Here is a 20,722-nt window from a genome sequence, read left to right on the forward strand (position 1 = left end):
TACCGGATTACAATGGGAAAAAAATTTAGGCCAGCACCACCACTGGCCTGAGGACCTAAGTTTCCTAAATTTGGAGGTGATGAGTTAGAATTATCACATCAGTCAGAAAAGGTTACAAAGCCAATTCTAAAGCTATAAGACTCCAGCAAACCACAGTGAGAGCCGTTATCCACAGTTGGAAAAAAAATGGAGCAGTGATGAACCTTCCCAGGAATGACTAGATAGATAGATAGATAGATAGATAGATAGATAGATAGATAGATATAGATAGATAGATAGATAGATAGATAGATAGATAGATAGATAGATAGATAGATAGATAGATAGATAGATAGATAGATAGATAGATAGATAGAGGAGCAATTACTTTTTCAGAGAGGGCTAAGTACCTTTGAATAGTTTTATATAGTAGCTGCATTTTATGTGTAGTTTTATGTTTACTTGGTTTATCTTTCTCTGATATTTCCATTTGTTTGGTGATCTTAAACATTGAAGTGGTGGAAATTATGCAAGACAATAAGAATTTGGGAAGGGAAAATACTTTTTCATGGTTCTTAAGCTTAGTATGAGTTATTTACTACAGAGTTGAGTTTTACGACCTGAGGGAAGTGATAAGTCCCCACTGGGGGCCCTTCAGGGGTCATTTCTGAGTCTTACACTCATTCGTTCCAGTGAAACAAATGGAGGAGAATAGCTAGCTTTAAATATATATTTATATGAAGAATAACTCCAGTCTAATCATAAACTTTGTAAACAGGATTAAGACATGCAGTATTAAGTAAAAAAATCCATGCCAGATGCCCTCCAACCCGCCAACTCATCCGATTTGCACAACTCACCCTGATTGTCTGACGAAGCAGTTCTGGGTTTCTATTTTATGGTTTGGTTTGTTTGTGAAGCTCAAATCTAATAGAGTTTCGCTTGAGTTTGTGATTATTACATTCACAGTATGTAAAATGAGGAGGCCCTGTAGCTCAGTGGTTAGAGCACTGGTTTGATAAACCAGGGGTTGTGGGTTCGTATCCCACTGGGGCCTCCACTCCCTGAGAAGGGTTGCGTCAGGAAGGGCATCCGGCGTAAAAATTGTGCCAAACATATGTGCGTTCATCTGAGATGACACGCTGTGGCGACCCCGAAAGGGACAAGCCGAAAGAAACTTACTTTACAGTATGTAAAATGAAATTTAGAGCGAAGAGCACAGTATTGTAAAAACAAGGTAGATAAAAATGTTACAGTGTATTGTTTAAAGTTAATTATCTTAGAGGTCTTTAAAGCTCCTAATGGTCATTGTGCTTGAAGTGAGAACAAAATGTTAGAGTTGAGAATCCTTTTCTAACTAGGCTCGACACCTGTGGGATGCCAGTCGTGCAGATCTGAGAGCAGATGCTCATGTGGACTTTTCTGAATGCAAACTTTTTTTTAGACTTGCTATTGGTCAGAATCAGAATCAGCTTTAATGGCCAAGTATGTAAGAATAGACAAGGAATCTGTCTCCGGAATACAGTGGAACCTCGAAAGAACGGACCAATATGGGAGGGGGAAGGTCATTCAATGTCTGTTTCATTGCATCACTTTTTAAAAATGTTTTTAGGAGGTTATATGGACCTACACTGCATATTTATTGTTTGGTACATTTTGGGTGGGGGTGGGGGTGGTAAAACGCCCAGTATAGTACAACGTAATTGTAAATAAATGTAAAAGAAATTTGAAAATGTTGAAAAGTTTCACATTTCATCCAAATTTACCATGCCTGGTCATGGAGACATTGGTGATGTACAGTACTTCTCATAGGCAAGTCGCTTTTATGAGCTGCAAGGAATTAAAGTGCTTCCTAGTTCAGAACTGTTGGAAAACACCAACGGCTTCATTACCAAACTAAAAATAGCTATTTCCAGACTCCATCGGCTTGGGTTCTCTTCTTCCTCAGAGTCAACACTGCTGGCATGCCGCTCTCTCTCTCTGTGCGGTGCTCTATGACACAATAGATAACAAATAAAAACAATATGACGTGCGCATTGTCAATGCCCCACATTCACCCTGGCCACCACGTAGGCATGGGAGCTTTTGGAACTTGATTTAGTCCTACTGTATACCAGTGACCTGGAAACACATCAGTCCCAGTCTCTGCCTCCATTTCACCAGAAGAGTGTCAGTAAACAATCGCGGACAATTCTGGAACTAACAGACCTTGTCAAGGATATTTAAAGTGACAAATGGAAGCCATTTTTGGACACATTGTTCAGTCCCATCGATCTGTTTTATCTGATATCTGTTATATTGGCACCCGTTATATTGAGGATCCACAGTATATGTACGTTTATGTGATACATTTCTTACATACAAAATAAAAAAAATTCAGATAAAAGAATCCGCAATACCTACAAATAAATAACCACACTACAGCATTACCTGTATATCACAATATGGACGTCCTCCCTAATGTCAATAACTGCACATTCTGTAAGTGTGTGTTTTGATAACTGCACACTTGTTTTGCCTCAAGGCTGCAAATTGTGAGAAGGCTAAACTGATAATCATTGTTCCTGTGACCATGACAATGGTTCTTTTATTTTATTAGGATTTTATTCTGTCTGTGATATTCTCTTTTTGGTCTATTTACAAATGTTTGATGATGTGTTTTGTTGTTGGTCTTATTTACTGGCTGACGACAGGCCATAAAGTTACTTTGTCCTTTAAAGTTATGAGATTGGTCACAAAATAAGTCAAGATACGGCTGTATACTACTATTTGAACATTTGGAATCACCTAGAAATGCCCTTCTAAAAAAAATCAAATCAAAATCACTGTCTTGTTTCAGTGAAGCTAACTTTAAATAAATCAGAAATATAGTTTTGACCATGAGTGGCAAACTTTAGTTCTAGTAGTTCGGGCCACATGAAGCCTAATTTGACATCAAAGGGACCATGCCACTAAAATCGCACCATAGTTTAATATAACAATATGTTTCTTTTGTTTTCATGCTCAACAAAACAAGAGCAAAGTTGTAAACCCTAACTTCTTTAGATTCACTAACAATGTTAAAATTAGTATTTCACAGAATGAACTCAGATTTATTCCCAAACATTTGTGTTAGAACTGATCACTGTGGTTATATTATAAGGCTTGAAAGTCACATGCACTTGGAACCGAAAAATATCGTATTGCACTTTGAAATGAAGTCAACTTTTGAAGACATGGGAATTATTACGACTCAAAGTTACACTTAATAATAATTATGACAATGCCGTGTTTATTTGGTTTTTTTTTCCACGTTAAAATTCCTCCTGTAGGCCAGATTGGACCCTTCAGTGGGTTTAAACAATGTCAATGTTTAAAAAAAAAAAGGAATTGCTAAGTGACCTCCAACTTTCCCATGTGGGTGTATCTCATCAACTGCTTTTGTAACACATTTTAATTTGAATTGTGTACTGTTCAAATATCCTGTCGAATGCCTACTACAACATTTTACAGAGTAAAATTTGAAACACATTTATAATACAATATCAGATGATAATATCCATTTAAGACCATTGAATGAACTGAACAGGGAGGTGTTTCCTAATACTTTTGTCCGCACGCTGTTAAATCGAACCTCTCTCTTTGTCAAATCCCGTTTACGTTTAATCCTGCATGTGGAGAAGTAGAGCAGATCTTCACCGTCACGGTTATTACAGGATGGACGGCCGTCTGAAAAGCTCACCGTCTGACGCCGTCACGTGCATCCTGTCCTGGAAACAGACTGCATTGTGCCGTCTGTGTCGTGTGTGCTAGATTTGGCGAGGTATATATATGTGCACGCAGTTGGATCAGTAGGTTTCTCGGACGAGAGTACGAGGAACCACAGAGGGCCATAAACTGTACAGTGGCATTCCACAAAATTATATATAAAAAATACAGATAATTTAAAGTCTCTGTCAAGTGAAACTACTGTAAATATGTCTTAAAACTTTGGCACACCAAGTTAACAACCTCTGAAAATTTGAATAGCTAAAAAACTTGCAAAATATGTAAAATGAGAACTCGAAATCATGAAAGTTCAAGACATTCGTTCAGCTCACAACCTGTTCAAGCTTGTTTTGCTTGACTTTTTATCTTCCACCTTCTCTCACTGATGTGAGCACACTCATGGTTGACAATGGGCACTCTGAAGCGGCTATTACAGTGAACTGTAGAAAGGAAAGCTTAGCCAGATAGATAAGTGCACATCGCAATTTGATGGGAATAAAGTTCTATATTTCTACATTGATCCATCCCTCCATCCATTTTCTGTACTGCTACTTATCACAAGGATTGCGGGTGTGCTGGAGCCTATCCAAGCTGTCTTCGGGCAAGAGGCGGTGTTCACCCTTAACAGGTCGCCAACCCCTGAAGATCTTAATATCATCGTATTCTGTGTTGTGGAAAAATACATCTGTGTTCTCATACGATTATGCTTTTCTATATTTTTTTTTAATTCTTACAACATTTAGATGTACATGTGGTTGCTATTTTTAGGATTATCAGGGGGTTGTTGGAAAAATGTCACCACTGTTAGGGGTACTTGGAACCAAAACATTTGAGAACTCCTCACTTAACCTCAACATGAGGTACGACTGCACCTCCACGTTAAAAAAAATTAAATATTGCAACTTTTTTATTGCGGAAAACTACATTTTTTTCCTGACACCGTCATGCCCAGTTTTATTCAAAAAATCTATCATAATTTTTAAAAAATGTAATCCCCAATATCCCCATAAATCCCCAAATAAGAACATAATAGGTAAGAATACAGCCCAAAATACCAGAACGATTAAAAAATAATAGATATGGTACGATAGTTAATTGATCCCTCCATAGAAATTGTGTGGGCTGCGTCGCTGACCAATCAGAGGCCAGAGATGTGCCTAAACCATGCCCCTTGTTGTCGTCCGCTATAATCTCAGACAAAGTCGCATGGTTCAGTAGAGCTTTTGTTTGCATTTTATCACGTCTTAGGGATCCTTAACAAGAGATATGGTTAAGAGGTGTAGTCACGGCCTTTGTAATAGTGACGACAGGTATCCTGATAGGCTAGTTGGTGGAGTTCAATTTGTACCCTTTCCAAAACCAAAGACAGAGTACGAAAAATGTCTTTGATGGATCAAACTTTGTGGAAGACCGCATGATCAACTGAATCCATCTAAAATCAACCGGAACAGATATGTTTGCACGAAGCTAAGCCGTATATTTGATTTTCAATACATGTCTCATATAAACGAATTTGCAGTTCTTTGCTTGCATAACATAGCTACGTGTGAATGATTGACACACTTGATCTGTGTTGAGCAATATTTTGCGATGATCTGACTGCACAAACGTGTCTCTTTGTTGGCGGCTAGCGAGGTAAGCTAAACCGGACTAGCGAGTCCTAAAAGCCTTCGACGTGCACAGAGACACCAAGACTGAAGGAAGGATGTTTGAGGACACTAAAGTAGTGATTGTCGTACTCGGTCGGGACTTATGTAGGTTCGGCACTAATTCAAGAATAATTATTGAGGGGAGCGCGTTACGTTACACAAAGAAAATGAGAGAAACAACTCGTAAATCAAGCCTCCCCTTCTTCTTTTCCTTCATACGGTGGTTCACAAACGGGTATACAGATACACATACAGATTCTGCACACAAGTGTGATATGTAACACGAAAATAGGAAACTGTCAATGACGAATTTGTCTTTGGGTTATAATATATTATATTATGTGGCTTCTCGGTCTTCCTCTGACTCCGGAAAGATCTCGCGCTAATGTCGATGGTTTCTCCGTCGATATGCATGTAAATACCATTGAAATACCCCTCGCTGAAATACTGCTGTCTGCTTTTCAACGATATTTCACTGTTAGCTAAGAATGCGAGTGAGAAATCAGCTGGTAAATCGGACAGTTTCGCTCTCGACTTTTCTTCCTGCGACGCCATTTTGTCTTATGTTTGTCTGAGGTTAGCAACAGTGGGGTGACGTGACTTCAGGAGGCGTGGTTAAGTGCCCTGTACGGAGGGGTCAATTAATAGCCGTTAGGATCCCAACGAGGCGCCAGGAAAAATTAATTCCCATACAAGAGGGCCCAAAAACTAGGAGAACCTCAAGTATCATATCCAAGTATCTGCAGACATTCCTGGTGGTCAGTCTGTTCCTGTTGCAGGGGGCTTCATGTTCAAGCAGTGGAAGGACAAGTACGTGGTTCTCAGCGTGGAGGGAAGCCTCCTGGTGTGCCGAGACGGCGAGTCCCCGCCCGACCAGGTGGTGGACCTGCAAAGCCACTGCGAGCTGATCGTGGAGGGCCGCGAGATCCTGGACTTGCCCAGGCTGCCAGCGGGGGGCCGCAGGGACTGCTGCTTCGCCCTCATCCTTCAGCAGAGCAAGTTCCTTCTGATGCTCGCCGACAACCCGGACGACTGCACGTGGGTCTTGCCGCAACAGCTATCTCTCCATTTCTGATCTCTGGGCCTGTCGTCACCATAGCAGAGACTAGGAAAGCCCAAATCAACCTTGCACATCATAACTACAGCTGAGGACATTTTAGAGAAACCAGAGAAAACCCAGACAAGCACAGGGAGAATGAGCAAAATCCACACTACACGAGATTTAAACCCAGAACCACTTGAGAGGCAGACGTACTTAACCACTTCACAGCGGGCTACCTGTCGTCACGACAACACACGATCATGATCTAGCTCAACACAATTGCTCGAGTTCTTCTTCCTGTTCCGTGCTGACTTGTTGCTAGACAGAATTCCCAGGGTGCCATTGTGACTACCTCATTGGCCAATTTAAAAAATGGCATATTTTAGCAACATTCGCTAGGCAAAGAACCCCTGAAGAGAAAACAGGAAACAAAACCATCAGTACTTTGAGACAAAATTTAATTTTAAATCTATATTAAACAAACACATTGGAACGAGGAAAAACACTCCTTCGATTGGATATTTTCACCCTTGTATGTTGACACAATCTGCTTTGTCCCTCTTTGTGACACCTAAAGTTTTATCCACAAATGGTGGCTCCCTACAAAGGAACACAGCCAAGCATAAATCTTGTTCAAATCCAATGACTTGTCCCTTTTTCCCTTCCACAGCCTGTGGCTGAAACTGATAAGGAAAGTGAGAGAGGTCAGTGTTTTTTTTTTTTTTTGAAAGTGTGTGTCATGTTCAACTGTTACAAACCGTGTTGCTCGGCGTCGTTTTCTAGGGTGTCATGTCACCCGTGGCCTTGCAAAGGCAGCGCAGCATCACCCGCTGCATCAGCGACCGGGACCCGCTGCCCGACTTCACCGCCAACACGGACCCGGGGTCACCCCGGGCCGACGAGGGGACCCCGCCGCCGTCGGCCCACGTCACAGAGAGGGGCGGCTCCCTGAGAGAGAGAAGTCAGAGTCAAGGTCAGATTTCAGACATTTTCGGGTTTCAGACTTGGGTCAAGTTTTAGTTCACCAAAAGTTGGATTGGCAATCCAAGTGAAATCCGCAAGGCACGTTGGTCATAAAGAGTCACAAAAAAGTCTCAGGACTCCATGTCTGAAATTAAACATTTAGTTGCTATTTTGGACATTTTTGGCTCATTTTTGGTTTCATATTTGAAAGAAATTCTCAAGATGATTGTTATGATTTGTATCAAATTAAAAATTGATATAATTAGACAAAATGACAAATTACACCAGTAAATGACCCCAAGTTTTGTTTGTTTGTTGACAAATGTGGCAATATCTTGATAAGAAATTATGTTAAAAATGACTTTTCTCACTTTCCCTTAGTTGGTGGACCACGGCGGCCCCAGCGCAGTGTCTCGGTAGCCCCCCCTCACCGGGTGTCGGATTGTCTCCGCCATGGCAACAGCAGCGACGCCCGGGCAGTGCGGGCTGTGTGCCTGTTGATGGGGGGAGCGGCGGCCTCCTCGGCCATGGGCTACCTCAGCTCCTGCTCTCCGTCGTCACCATTGGTTGGCAGAGCGCCCGAGATGGTCCGCGCCGGCTCTGGGGGCTTCTCGGAAATGCCGGCAGGGGGATCATTTCACGGCTGTGGCCAGGACGTCGACTCCGACACGCACTTCAACAGCTTCGACTTTGAGGGCGACTCGGACTTTGACGCCTTTGACTGCGGAGGTTTTGCCTTTTAAAAGACGTGTTGGCAGCCCATTCAAGCACGGGTTCGCCAACTTTTGGGGTCCAATATCATCGCAAAGCCAAACAGGTATACCCGTAAAAGCCACAGAAATGACAAAATTGGTCAAAAAGGGTTGGAATTTAGTGATAACAAAAGTTTTACTTTTAAGAAAATAAAGTCATTTTATTCCAAGGAAAACATTTGAGTGTTTTGAAAAAATTCTGCCATTTTATGAAATAAAAATTTTAGATATAATTTTAGAAAGATTATCAGAATAACCCCCTTTGCCCCTTGCCAAAGTACAAATCCCACAGGAATGAAAAAAAAATGCAAATTTTGGAGAGGATTTTTTTTTTTTTACAAAAAATTAATTATAATATTATAACAATCAACTTATTTTTTTCAAGAAAAAAATCTGTCGCAATTTTTACAACAATAAAATAAAATAAAATAAATTTAAATAAAATAAAATAGTGGCAGCACGGTGGGGCAGCTGTAAAGCATTGGTTTCACAATTCTGAGGTCCTGGGTTCAATCCTGGACCTGTCTGTGTGGAGTTTGCATGTTCTCCCCGTGCCTGCGTGGGTTTTCTCCGGGCACTCCAGTTTCCTCCCTCATCCCAAAAACAAGCAACATTAATCGGACACCCTTAAATGCCCCTAGGTGGGATTGAGAATGTGGCTGTTTGTCTCCATGTGCCCTGTGATTGGCTGGCAACCAGTTCAGGGTCTACCCCGCCTCCTGCCCGTTGACAGCTGGGATAGGCTCCAGCACTATCCGCAACCCTCATGAGGATAAGCAGCAGAGAAAATGGATGGATGAATGGATGGATGGATAAAATAGTACTGCCTTTAAAAATAAAATCACCACCAGTGATGTCAGATGTATGCATGTATGATCCTTCACAATCATATAAGAACTTTTTATTAGCTGAAAAGTACGTTAGAAAGGAGTGTGTGATTTGTTCTGCTTGTTATTTTTCATGCGGTATGCATTGCTTTCAAAGATACAAGCCTGAGACTACGGCTCATGGACCCCCTGTGGATTTCTTCTTAATACCTTATGAGTCGTAAATGAATGATGGTCTACATGCCAATGCTCCTCAAGTAAATATTTCATCATCCTTGTGTCGATTTTATGTATGTATGTATTGATTTATTTGCTTGCTCGTTTGCTTGTCCTGTTTGGTTGTTAGGTTGGATCTGGAGGCGTATCTGTACCCCATTGCTGCCTGAGCAGTTTTATTGTGTCACAATGGAGTTTCAAGGCTTCCTCTGTGATGTTTACTGAAAGTTTATCAGTTGAACAGAACAAAGATTTCTAGAGGGGGAAGAAAACAAAGACAGCGCACTAGTTATAAACAGAAAAAAACAATATAAATAAATCATTACATATCACCAACAAAGCAACATTAAATGTATATTGCCAGGGGGGGAAGGGCTACACCCTGTGAGGAAGGACAGGACCAGATAGGACAGGACAGGGACTGGAAAAGATAGAATGCGGCACAAGGGTCGGGAATCTGGATATACAACCGAAATGTGTTAGGATTAACTAAGTAAATCGTAAAAGTATAACTGGTGGGACACAAATGCAATTTACATATTCCCAAGATATTTGCTGTAAGAAGTGAGTGGGCCCACACCCGTGAAAGAGTCCCAGGGGTGTGTACCAGCGGACACATGCAAGTGCCTGCCCCACGGAGGCGGAGGACCCCACCCAATCAATCGAAAGTGGGCCCAGAAGAGAGCCAGCCAGTGTACAGCATGCCAAGGGACCCAGGGCAGTCCAATGGTGCTCCACCAACTGGCAAGCCCCCTTAAGCAGCCACACCCAAGACAATCAGACCCCCGCACACACACACACACACACACACACACACACACCACACACACACACACACACACACACACACACACACACACACACACACACCTTCAAGATCCACAATGGGGTCAGAACGTCCACCATTAGTTGGAAAGGAGGGTGGATACACAACAAGAGAACGATGATGGTTGGGTGGACAGACTGAGGAACACTTATGGACGCTGAGACTCGGATTCACACTCCCATTCATGCCTATTTAAAGTATATTTCGAGTCTTCAATGAGCCTAACTCGTTTGTATTTGGAATGTGGGAGGAAGCTGCAGAAAACAAGTCAAGATTTGAACCCAGGACCCATCGACTGTGAAGCAAGATGTGCTTGCTGCTCTCTACCAGGCATGTTGCTTATTTTTTCTTTCCATGCAGTCCACTCTCATTTATCGATGTCTCCTCACTGTAATACGCCCTTGAATGTTTCCACTGAACATTTTTTATGAAATGCCGTCCAATAAAATTGTTTTGTTTTGCGACAACTTGAGTTATTTGCGCACGTGCCCACAATTCCAATTTCCATCCAGCACTGCCGCTTTAATCCTTAGTGTCTCTTTCATATTTTCCTGCATTATGTAACCGAGTCACATGCTGGCTCTCATCTTACAGACTTGTTTGAGTGAAATGATGACGGCGGAAATCAGATCAAGCGCTCATTGATCCAAAGGCAGGTCAAGGACATCAAAAACAACCTTTAAGCCTCTTTGTTCCTTTACCCATCCAATCTTTTTCCCCTCCAAAACTGTTTGGATGTTTAAACCCATTTAAAGAACACTGTTCCTGTGTGGTGTGATGTTTGAATGTCTTTTCCCTGAAAAAGTGACTTTTCTCACACCAAATATGACTTCTTTTTTAATTCAAATAAATACAGTGCACGGGATAATCTCCTAAAATATAGTTCTCTTTATTCAAAAGGTTTTAAGCCGCTTTGGTCTTGAATCGACAAATTACCTTTTTTTTTTTCCTCACAAAAATCTGACTTTCGGTTTTCCAGTAATAACACCTTTAGAAGAGAAGCCCTTATTCTGGTAAAGCTCCTTGTTTTTTTAGATTTAAAAATGACAACTTTAGTCTCATGCTATTATACATGAAAAAATAAGACTTGAACCATATTTTACTGGAAGACAGCATAATCCTGTGCTTGGGTGGAGCGCTTGAACGTGGTTTACACTTGACGCATGTACTGTATATTCCACGCAGGATCAGGCTGACATGATGTGGACACACACACGTGTTTTTCACATCCACAAATTATATTATATTTTTCGAATTCACAAATGAATCTGCGACTTCCACATTTTTAATGTTGTGTCTCCGTTTATCCTGATTTATCGTTTGTAAAGTTTGTGGCTATAAGCAGGCACCTGCAATGACTTTTGAGACAAGCGCAATGCAGATTACATTCAAACATCTGTAGGAAGGCTAACCTGCCCCCATCAGCTACGCAGCACAGGTGCTGTCTTCGTGAATGACTTGACTCCAAGTCATTTTTATAGCAATCCAACTGTCTTTGGGCCGACTCCGCTGAAGTGACCAAGGCTGAACTTGCAGGTCCGTCGTAGTAAGTAAAATGGCAAGAGGTTACCTTCTGATCAGCAAGTTACAAAAAACATCAGCGTGTCAATAGTAATAGCACAGTGGAGCAGCTGGAAAGCGTTGACCTCACAGTGCTGAAGACCTGTGTTCAACCCAAGCTGTGGCTGCGTGGGTTTTTTTCTCTGGGCACTCCGGTTTGCTCCCACATCCCAAAAACATGCAACATTGGACACTCTAAATTGCCCCTCGGTGTGATTGTGAGTGCAGCTTGTTGTCTCCATGTGTCCTGCGATTGGCTAGCAACCAGTTCAGGGTGTACCCCCCCCCTCCTGCCCGTTGATAGCTGGGATAGGCTCCAGCACTCCCCGTGACCTTCGTGAGGATAAGTGGCTAAGAAAATGGATGGATGGGTGGATGTTTAAATAACAACAATAGCTTGCTCTCAAACATGCATGTAATCTCCATTTTTTTTTGTAGATGAAAAAAAGCCTACTTCTTTAATATTGTTATCTTCAAATTCCTCCTGTGCCAAGAAATTTAATTTATTCTCAGAATATTGTCATGTTTTTCAAATTCAAAATAAGAACATATCTTTCACAACTTTAATCTTGAATCTTGTGTTATTTATTTATTTATTTTAATTGGTTGAATTTTAAACGATCTGAGGGCTCCGTAGCATGTGAAAGCAAAGTTTTGGCCCATGTTGACAAAGGTCAAATTTCACTTGTGTTATGTTGAAAAGCAGGTGAAGGTGCAAACGGGAGTCACACGACCAAACTGACCTGCCCCTTCTAGCTCATTCCTGCAATTATTCCGCCATTTGGGAACAATTCACATATGTGAGCATAATGGAGGTTTGTGTAGCGATCTTGTTAGTCGGCGCCCTGCTCGCTCTACTCTGGTTGCTCGTCGACAAAAAGAAGAGCGGCGGGAAGGGGGGGGGTCTTCCACCAGGCCCGTTTGCCCTTCCTCTCGTAGGAAACCTGCTACAGCTGGACAAACATGTTCCTTATAAAACCCTCCTTAAGGTGAGAAGCAACAGCTAAAGTGATTTCATTTTATATGCTTTTTTTAAAAAAAAAAAAAAAATGATTTTCTGACAAAATTGAAAACGTGAATTTGAAAATAACTGAAATTGTGTAATATGTATTGCTGTCGAAATGAAAGCGTGAATGCGTATAATTGGAAAAACTATCCATGTATCACATTAAATGAGATTAATCACATTTGTTTTGACCGAATGTGCTATTTTACCTTAATAGCGGATGTCAGGTTGGCATGAGGTCATCATTGATCGGGTCGATTGATTGGGTCGCCTTTGCAAAGATGAGTGAGGAGACTCCGACTCGTGCGCGTCAAAGTTTGCTTCAAAACTCACCCTGAAGGGATTTGGGATCAAAAACAAAAGGGAATTCATTTGTGTACAGTCCAGCAGCGAATTCTCTTTTCAGCGAAGCACCGGAAATTGATAACATCTGAAAGCTAAATGTGGTAAACATGATATACTTGCTGTCTGTGATTTTAAAGTCTGAATAATCTGATTTTAAAAATAATTGAGTGACTAATTTGGTCACGTTTCCCAGAAAAATAATATAATTGGAGCCTTGACATGAAAAAAAAACAACAACGCTTTAAGAGTCAGACTTTTTACTCGTAAAATCTGAGTTTTGCTTTAAAAAAAATCTGACTAAAATAAAATTATAATGCCAGATATTTTCATGTTGTGTTGCATTTTTTAACCTCAAAGAATTAAACTTTAATCTGATACTATTTTTTTAACCGTCACCCTTTTCTTGAAAATATTTTTTTTTCGTAAATATTTTTTTTCCAATCGCAGGTTACATAGAGACAAAACAACAGTCACACTCCGAATCACACCTAACGGCAATTTAGAGTCTCCATCTAATGTTGCATGTTTTTGGGATGTGGGAGGAAACCGGAGTGCCCAGAGGAAAACAACACAGGCACGGGGATAACATGCAAACTCCACACAGGTGGGTCTGGGATTGAACCCAGGACCTCAGAACTGTGAGGCCATCGGTTTACCAGCTGCTCCACCGTGCCACCTAATCAAAGATATTTACCACCAATATCTATAGTATTACATATTCTAAAAAGAATGTATATGCAATGTATGTCTTTATTATAGTGGCCCCAGGGGCTCTGGCTTGCACACCAGAAGCATTAGTACAATGTCCATTGAACTGACTCTAAAAATGCATCAAAGAGTGTTTGATCATTGACATTCTACTTGAATGTCATTACTATATGTTTTCGTGAAGCAACATTTTATGGTGTGCTCTTTTTCTTGTTAAAAACACAAAAAATACTTTGGGGAGGCTGGAACGGATTAGTAGCATTTCCATTCATATAACTGGGGGAAGATGATTTGAGATTATTGTTTTGAGAGTTATGTACATCGTCACAGAATGAAGTAAACTTGCATCTCGAGCCACTGCTGTGTTTATATTTGTTTTTTTTTTTTTTTTTTTCTTTTAAATTTTCAGCTGAGTGAAAGGTACGGGCCGGTGATGATGGTGCACTTGGGCTGGCAGCGCGCGGTGGTCCTGGTGGGCTACGAGGCCGTCAAAGAGGCTCTAGTGGACCAGGCGGATGACTTCACCGGCAGAATGCAGCTGCCATTTCTCGTTAAAGCCACCAGGGGCTACGGTGAGCTCTGCCGTCAGAGCGCAGGGCCTCGACAGGTTTACCTTCATGAAATGCGAAAACCCGAACCTTAAAAAAAAAAAGACATTCCTCATTTCTTACTTTTTTGCAATCTTCTAGAATCTTAGTGCTAATGAACTATGGTGAACTGAAGGGAGGAGCTTGATTTGATAGATCTCTTCGAAATCAAAGTACTTTGTTGTGGCACATAATGTGGTACATAATTTCAAACCTCTTCCGGTGGATGTCAATTGGTTGCAGATTTTTCATGTGGATTTGCTCCTTTACTCATTCACTGGATTTGACTTTTAGCAAAATTATCTGCTAATAGAAAGGGACAATTTGGCGTGGCAAGGTTTCATCAAATATGGAAACATAGCTTGTCTCAAAAGCCATACAAAAATGCAAATTTAATGTATATTACCTTGGTCCTATATCTTTCAAATTTTAGTGGTGCCTTGAGATAAGGGTTTAATTTATCAGTGAGTCATTCAATGCAGGGGATAAAGAATATAGTACAGTATTTGCCTGCGAGTGCTGTTTATACTCTGTGGAGATGTTTCTGCAGTGTGTGTTCAAATGTTTAAACGCTAATTACATCCGTCCCTCCATTTTCTTTTGCCGCTTATCCTCACGAGGTTGCGGGGAGTGCTGGAGCTTATCCCAGCTGTCAACGGGCAGGAGACAGGGTACAACCGGAACTAGTTGCCAGCCAATCGCAGGGCACATGGAGACAAACAGCCACAATCACAATTACACCTAGAGACAATTAGTGTCCAATTAATGTTGCATGTTTTTGGGATGTGGGAGGAAACCGCAGTGCCTGGAGAAACCCCATGCAGGCACGGGGAGAGCAGACAAACTCCACAAAGAAGGGGTTGGGATAGAACCCGGGTCCTCAGAACTGTGAGGCCACTGTTCCACACTGCCAATTACATTTATTAAAAAAAAAAAACAATAATAATTTCATGACAGTTTGTAATGCAACATTTTTTTATGCAAGTCAAAGCAAATATCGTCCATACAATGACTCGTATCTAAAAATAAAATTTGTAAGTCCCTGTATGTCCAAACACAACTTATTTATTTATTTAGCTAAACTGTAACGTTTCAATAAGAAGTTGCAATAAATTATTAAGAAAATGCTTGAAAGAAGAAGCAAAGCAAAGCAAATTTATTGATGTTGCACTTTTCACACAAAATGATAAAAAGCATTTAAAAAAAAAGAAATAAACATTTAAAACAGGAAACAAAATTTTAAAAGATAAAAGAGCTACACATAAAATGCTCTTACTGCCTGGTTAGAAGTAATCAAGGATCATGTATATTTTGGCTTGATTTGAGTTGTTTTATCTTTGTTATTTTGTATGTAATATTTTTTTCTTTTTTTTTTTAAATCAAGGTTTGGGCATCAGCAACGGCGATCGGTGGCGTCAGCTTCGACGTTTCACCCTGACCACCCTGCGGGATTTTGGGATGGGCCGCAAAGGCATGGAGGCGTGGATCCAAGAAGAGAGCAAGCACATGAGAGGCCACATTGAGACGTACAAAGGTGCTGCTTGAAATCCACTTCATGCATTCACCCACAAATTGTGGTCCCTGGACCCTAAGGATACCCCAGGGGGTACATGAGCTCTAGTTTGATGTCTTCAAAATAATTTACAGTAAGTTGTTGTGTTGTAGCTTTCTCTGGTGAGGATGGAGGAATGAAACTGTATTCTTATAACCTTGAAACTTGATATAAAATAATTTTCACTGAGAAATGTCGTTATTTTAATGATAACATTAGTTCCCCGCCCCTCACAAATAGGCAACTTTTTCAATTTTCTGGACCTCAGGGGTGCTGCTTATGTTTAATTGGTTTTGACATTGTGGGTGGGGGTTAAGAGCTAAAATGTGCCCCTGCAAGGGTTCCCTGGACCCAAAATTCGGAGAACCCCTGACTTAACTAACCACAACATCAAGTATGCCTGAACCTACACATTCCCACAATATATTGCTTTCTGGAATGATTTCAGAAATTTTGTGTGACACAGTCGCCTGATGTCTTTGCTTATGTCATTAATGTGTGAGATCCCATTTTCATCATTACCATTTCCTTTTTTGGCTTTTCTCGTCTTCTTCAGCTGCGCCCTTTGACCCGTCCTTCCTGCTGAGCTGCTCTGTTTCCAACGTGATTTGCTGCCTGGTGTTCGGTCAACGCTTTGACTATGAGGACCCCGACTTCCTGCGGCTGCTCGCCATCATTTTCAAAATACTCCAGTTTGTGGCCAGTCCTCTGGGGCAGGCAAGTGATACTTCAGTGCATCAGCAAAAAATGGGACAAATAAACCACAGGAATTAACCAACCATTTTCTTAGCCACATATCCTCAAAAGGGTCGTGGGAGTGCTGGAGCCTATCCCAGCTGTCATCAGGCAGGAGGTGGGGTACACCCTGAAGTCTTTGCCAGCCAATCGCAGGGCACATGGAAACAGACAACAGGCACACTCACAATCCCACCTAGGGGGAATTTAGAGTGTTTGATTACTGTTGCATGTTTTTGGGATGTGGGAGGAAACCAGAGTGCCCGGAGAACCCACACAGGCACGGGGAAGACTTGCAAACTCCGCACAGGCGGGGTTGGGATTTGATTCCCAACGCTACTTTTCATAGTCACGGTCATGGGGCGCTGAAGCCTATCTCAGATGGTTTCAGGCGAAAGGTGGACTACAATCTGAACTGGTTACCAATCAGTCGCAGGGCATAATTATAGAGACCGACAACCATTTGCAGTCACATTCACACATGGTTGAGTGGGAACGGAACCCGCACCAAAGTAAGCGCATATGGTCACGTTTTACTCCTTTAGCCTCAATTGTGAATGTTTGCCATTGACAATAAGTTGTGCAAAAAGTACTGAAACAATGAAATGTTGAACGTGAATTCAAAAGTTTCGAGAAGGGCTAATTCAGTTCACCTGGTTGTCGTGCATTCCAGCTTCATCCTGAAATTCTGCTTGAAAGCGCAACATCTTGAAATATTGCAGAGTAGAGTTTATATCAATGACTGTGGATTCTTCCACAGATGTACAACATTTTTCCGTGGCTGATCGAGCGCCTACCCGGTAGTCAGCACAAGGTTTTTGCAAACATGGAGGTGGTGAGATCTTTTATCGATCAGAAGATCCAACAGCACCAGGACTCCTTGGAACCCGGCCCACCCCGGGACTTCATCGACTGCTTCCTAAACCGTATCCAACAGGTCGGAAAAAAAAAACCCCAAAAACCGAGTGCTTCATGTGAACAGAATGGCACTGGCAATGGCACTGAGTCAGTTGAATTGATTTTAAGATTATACCTTAAAGCATGTACGAGTCTGGCAACAAGACACATGAGTGAACTATTAAACTCTGAAATATTTACTGTATTGTTAGAGTAGGAGCAGTAGATCCGCAGCAACAGTTGTGACCGTGCTTGTGTACTTAGGAGAAGCACAACAAGACCACTGAATTCTTCTACGAGAACCTGCAGGCCACAGTCATGAATCTCTTCATGGCAGGAACCGAAACCACGAGCTCCACCATCCGATATGCGCTCAGCATCTTCATCAAACATCCTGAAGTACAAGGTACAAAGACCCAGGAACTAAAACGTGTGATCCGCAAAAAGTTGAATGGAGGCAACGCTGACAATAAAAAGGTGTTTGTTTTGTGCAGAGAAAATGCAGAAGGAGATCGACGCCGTGATTGGACGAGAGCGCTGCGTCAACATGGAGGACAGGAAGTCCATGCCTTTCACAGACGCCGTCATCCACGAAGTGCAGCGCTTCTTGGACATCGCCCCCTTCAGCCTGCCACACTACACCCTCCATGACGTCTCCTTCCGAGGTTACACCATTCCCAAGGTAGTCCTCAGCAGGAGGATCTGAAGTCCCCGCTTCGGTTCCTGGAATCCGAATGCCCGTCTTTATTGTGTCCCAACAGGACACCATCGTCGTGCCCCTGTTGCACTCTGTGCTGAAAGATGAGACGCAGTGGGCGGATCCTCTGACCTTTGACCCACAACACTTCCTGGACCACAATGGCAACTTTAAGAAGAACCCGTCGTTCATGCCTTTTTCATCAGGTACTGTAATTGCTTGGCTTGTTTAAAGTGGGACTGTCGTCAACCGGATGGGTTTTGGTATATTATTAATGAAAAACCCACAGCCAATATGGTCACGTGTGTTTTTTCACCACAAAACATGATTTTGACGTATACAGCTTTTTGTAACTCCCGCCGTGAAAATCCTCTCAGGAATTTGTTGTTGAGAAGATGCAGGAAGTGACGTAAAGGACAGCGGCGCCCCCTTGTGGACTCGTTTGTTTCCATTAGTTTTACCTCCGCGAAGGTAGCTCCAAAATGCCGGCTCATTGCATTGCTGGACATTGCTTGAACACTCAGGAGAATTGATTTAGCCTTCATAAGTTTGCAAGAAACCTGGTTCGTTGTGAAAAATGTATTGCACGGGTGCAGAGGACGAGAGTTTCGTCGGTTCCAAATAACAGGTAGGCAGTAATGCGCCCCAGCTCGACAGTGTTCAACAAGTACTGCGGCGGCTTTGAACATACCCCTAGAAGCAGGACAGCTTGGCTCCATTATATGCCACCACGGCTCAGAAAATCAGCCACACCGGTTGAGGCGCCGCGTTCGGCGGTCACTGCTTCTGCGAAGGCTGCGCGTCGGGCTTTGGGGACCGGGGCGGCTCTGAAGAACTCAGCCGCGTGCACGCATAAAGCGCCCCGGCTCGACTGTGTTGCTCAGTACTGCACCGTCTGTGAACACCCCCCTAAAGCAGGACGGATCGGCTCTCTCATAAGCCACACCGGCCGGCTCATCCCCGATGGCTCATCCCCGCCGCAGAAGTGGATCGGACGGGGAGGCGGTTTGCGCGTGATTGTATATCATCTGAATATGGCTCGAAACAATAGTGTAATATTGCCCAGAGGGCTCGAAACAGTAGTGTAATATTGCCCCGGTAATTTCACTTGGTTGTGTGGTATTCTCCTTTTCGAAAAGAGCTTCCGTGTCAAAAGGGCGCGTTTGTCTCCCATAGTTAGGGTGCACCGCGTTTTTTCATTTGCGAATGTCCGGGTGACGTCACGGACGGAGGACGCAGCCAATATGGCGACCACTTCGATATCGTAGAATGACACTTTTGCAACTTTGCGCATGGATGACGCACTCTTCGCTCACATTTATTTTTTCGTTTAGACATTGAAGTGAATAATGTTGCAGCTGTCAATGGCCAGGAGGCAGGGTACACCCTGAACTGGTTGCCACCCAATCGCAGGGCACATCGAGACAAACAGCAACACCCACAATCACACCTAAGGGCAATTTAGAGTGTCCAATTAATGTTGCATGTTTTTTTGGGTTGTGGTCATGAAACCGGAGTGCCCGGAAAAAAACCCACGCAGGCACGGGGAGAACATGCAAACTCCACACAGGTGGGGCCGGGATCGAATCCGGTTCCTCAGAACTGTGAGGCCAGCGCTTTACCAGCTGCTTCACTATGCTGGGGGGCCGGATTTAAATCTGGCCTCACCTGTGTGGAGATTGCTTGTTGCCCCACGACCCCAAAATAATGAATATTAGATTAATTGAAGACCCTAAATTGACCCATAAATGTGAATTTGAGTGCAAAGGTTGTTTGTTTCTGTGTTCCCTGCGATTGGCTGACCATCAATTCAGACCTCTGCCCACCTCTCACCCAGAACCAACTGGGAAAGGCTCTGGCACATCTGCGACGATAGCGAGGAGCAGCAGTGTCAAAAATGGATGGATAGAAGATATGATATAATCATTTAGTACAAACTATTTTGTGACACCCACCGAAGCCCAGTAAGACCTGTGTATGTGTGTATGTTCTAGGAAAAAGAGCTTGCGTTGGCGAGTCTCTGGCCCGCATGGAACTGTTCATCTTCCTGGTCTCACTGTTGCAACATTTCAGCTTCTCCTGCCCGGGGGGTCCCGACAGCGTGGACCTGACCCCAGAGTACAGCACCTTCACCAACATGCCTCGACGACACCAGCTCGTTGCCATGCCACGATGACACCTGCACCCACAACACATCAATCCCACCATTTTTTATTCCCCTTTATCACTTGGGTTCTCAAAGTTTATGAGTCACCCGCACTCAATTATGATAATAATCAATATAATAATAATAATACATAGAAACCCATTTGAAGAGAAAAAAGGAGTCAATGTTGCAGATGGCAGGTGGGAGGGGGGAGAGCAGCTGAAGGCCATGAAACGAAGCAGCAGGTCAGACATGTAAGGAGGGCGTAAATTATGAATTTCCCTGGTCAGCTGTTAATGCAAAGGTGAAAGTACGACGACCCGGTCACGTTATTTATATTGGAATGAAACGAGAGAGAGCCGTTGAGTATGTGGATGGGCCTGCAAAGAGAACATGTTAAAACAAGGAATTCCCCTTTTAATAAATAAATCCCATACAGTATGACGATTTCTGATATGCAGCTGTACAAAATGAAACGTTCACATTCT

The 20,722-nt window shown here is 42.6% G+C and overlaps 1 protein-coding gene and 1 long non-coding RNA gene across 3 annotated transcripts; one reads left to right on the top strand and one right to left on the bottom strand.

The window, feature by feature from the left end:
- Positions 1–8,058: 8,058 nt before the first annotated feature.
- Positions 8,059–20,276, top strand: LOC133505382 (cytochrome P450 2F3-like). Of its 2 annotated transcripts, XM_061828568.1 has the most exons (11): positions 8,059–8,197; positions 9,117–9,216; positions 9,306–10,331; positions 14,030–14,192; positions 15,592–15,741; positions 16,316–16,476; positions 17,255–17,431; positions 17,656–17,797; positions 17,886–18,073; positions 18,153–18,294; positions 20,083–20,276. In XM_061828568.1, the coding sequence occupies exons 4-11, from the start codon at positions 14,054–14,056 to the stop codon at positions 20,262–20,264; spliced, it is 1,281 nt and encodes a 426-aa protein (XP_061684552.1). In that variant the 5' UTR covers positions 8,059–8,197; positions 9,117–9,216; positions 9,306–10,331; positions 14,030–14,053; the 3' UTR covers positions 20,265–20,276. The 2 variants fall into 2 exon arrangements, with proteins under 2 accessions (XP_061684552.1, XP_061684553.1); XM_061828569.1 differs by lacking the exons at positions 8,059–8,197; positions 9,117–9,216; positions 9,306–10,331 and adding an exon at positions 12,371–12,550.
- LOC133505386 (uncharacterized) lies at positions 12,376–19,134 on the bottom strand. The gene is made up of 3 exons (XR_009796237.1): positions 18,780–19,134; positions 12,777–12,901; positions 12,376–12,514 (listed from the first exon to the last, which is right to left on the bottom strand). It is a non-coding gene; the product is annotated as an uncharacterized LOC133505386 (long non-coding RNA).
- Positions 20,277–20,722: the final 446 nt, after the last annotated feature.

This window comes from Syngnathoides biaculeatus, chromosome 8 (genome assembly GCF_019802595.1).
Source record: "Syngnathoides biaculeatus isolate LvHL_M chromosome 8, ASM1980259v1, whole genome shotgun sequence".
In the NCBI taxonomy this organism is placed as follows: Eukaryota; Metazoa; Chordata; class Actinopteri; order Syngnathiformes; family Syngnathidae; genus Syngnathoides; species Syngnathoides biaculeatus.

What these genes read in the sequence shown, in the direction of transcription:
- LOC133505382 (XM_061828569.1), top strand. Translation starts at nt 12,371, where the DNA reads ATGGAGGTTTGTGTAGCGATCTTGTTAGTCGGCGCCCTGCTCGCTCTA. An exon ending in TGGCCAGTCCTCTGGGGCAG is followed by an intron (nt 16,477 to 17,254) that starts GCAAGTGATACT and finishes ATTCTTCCACAG; the next exon opens with ATGTACAACATTTTTCCGTG. An exon ending in CAAACATCCTGAAGTACAAG is followed by an intron (nt 17,798 to 17,885) that starts GTACAAAGACCC and finishes TGTTTTGTGCAG; the next exon opens with AGAAAATGCAGAAGGAGATC.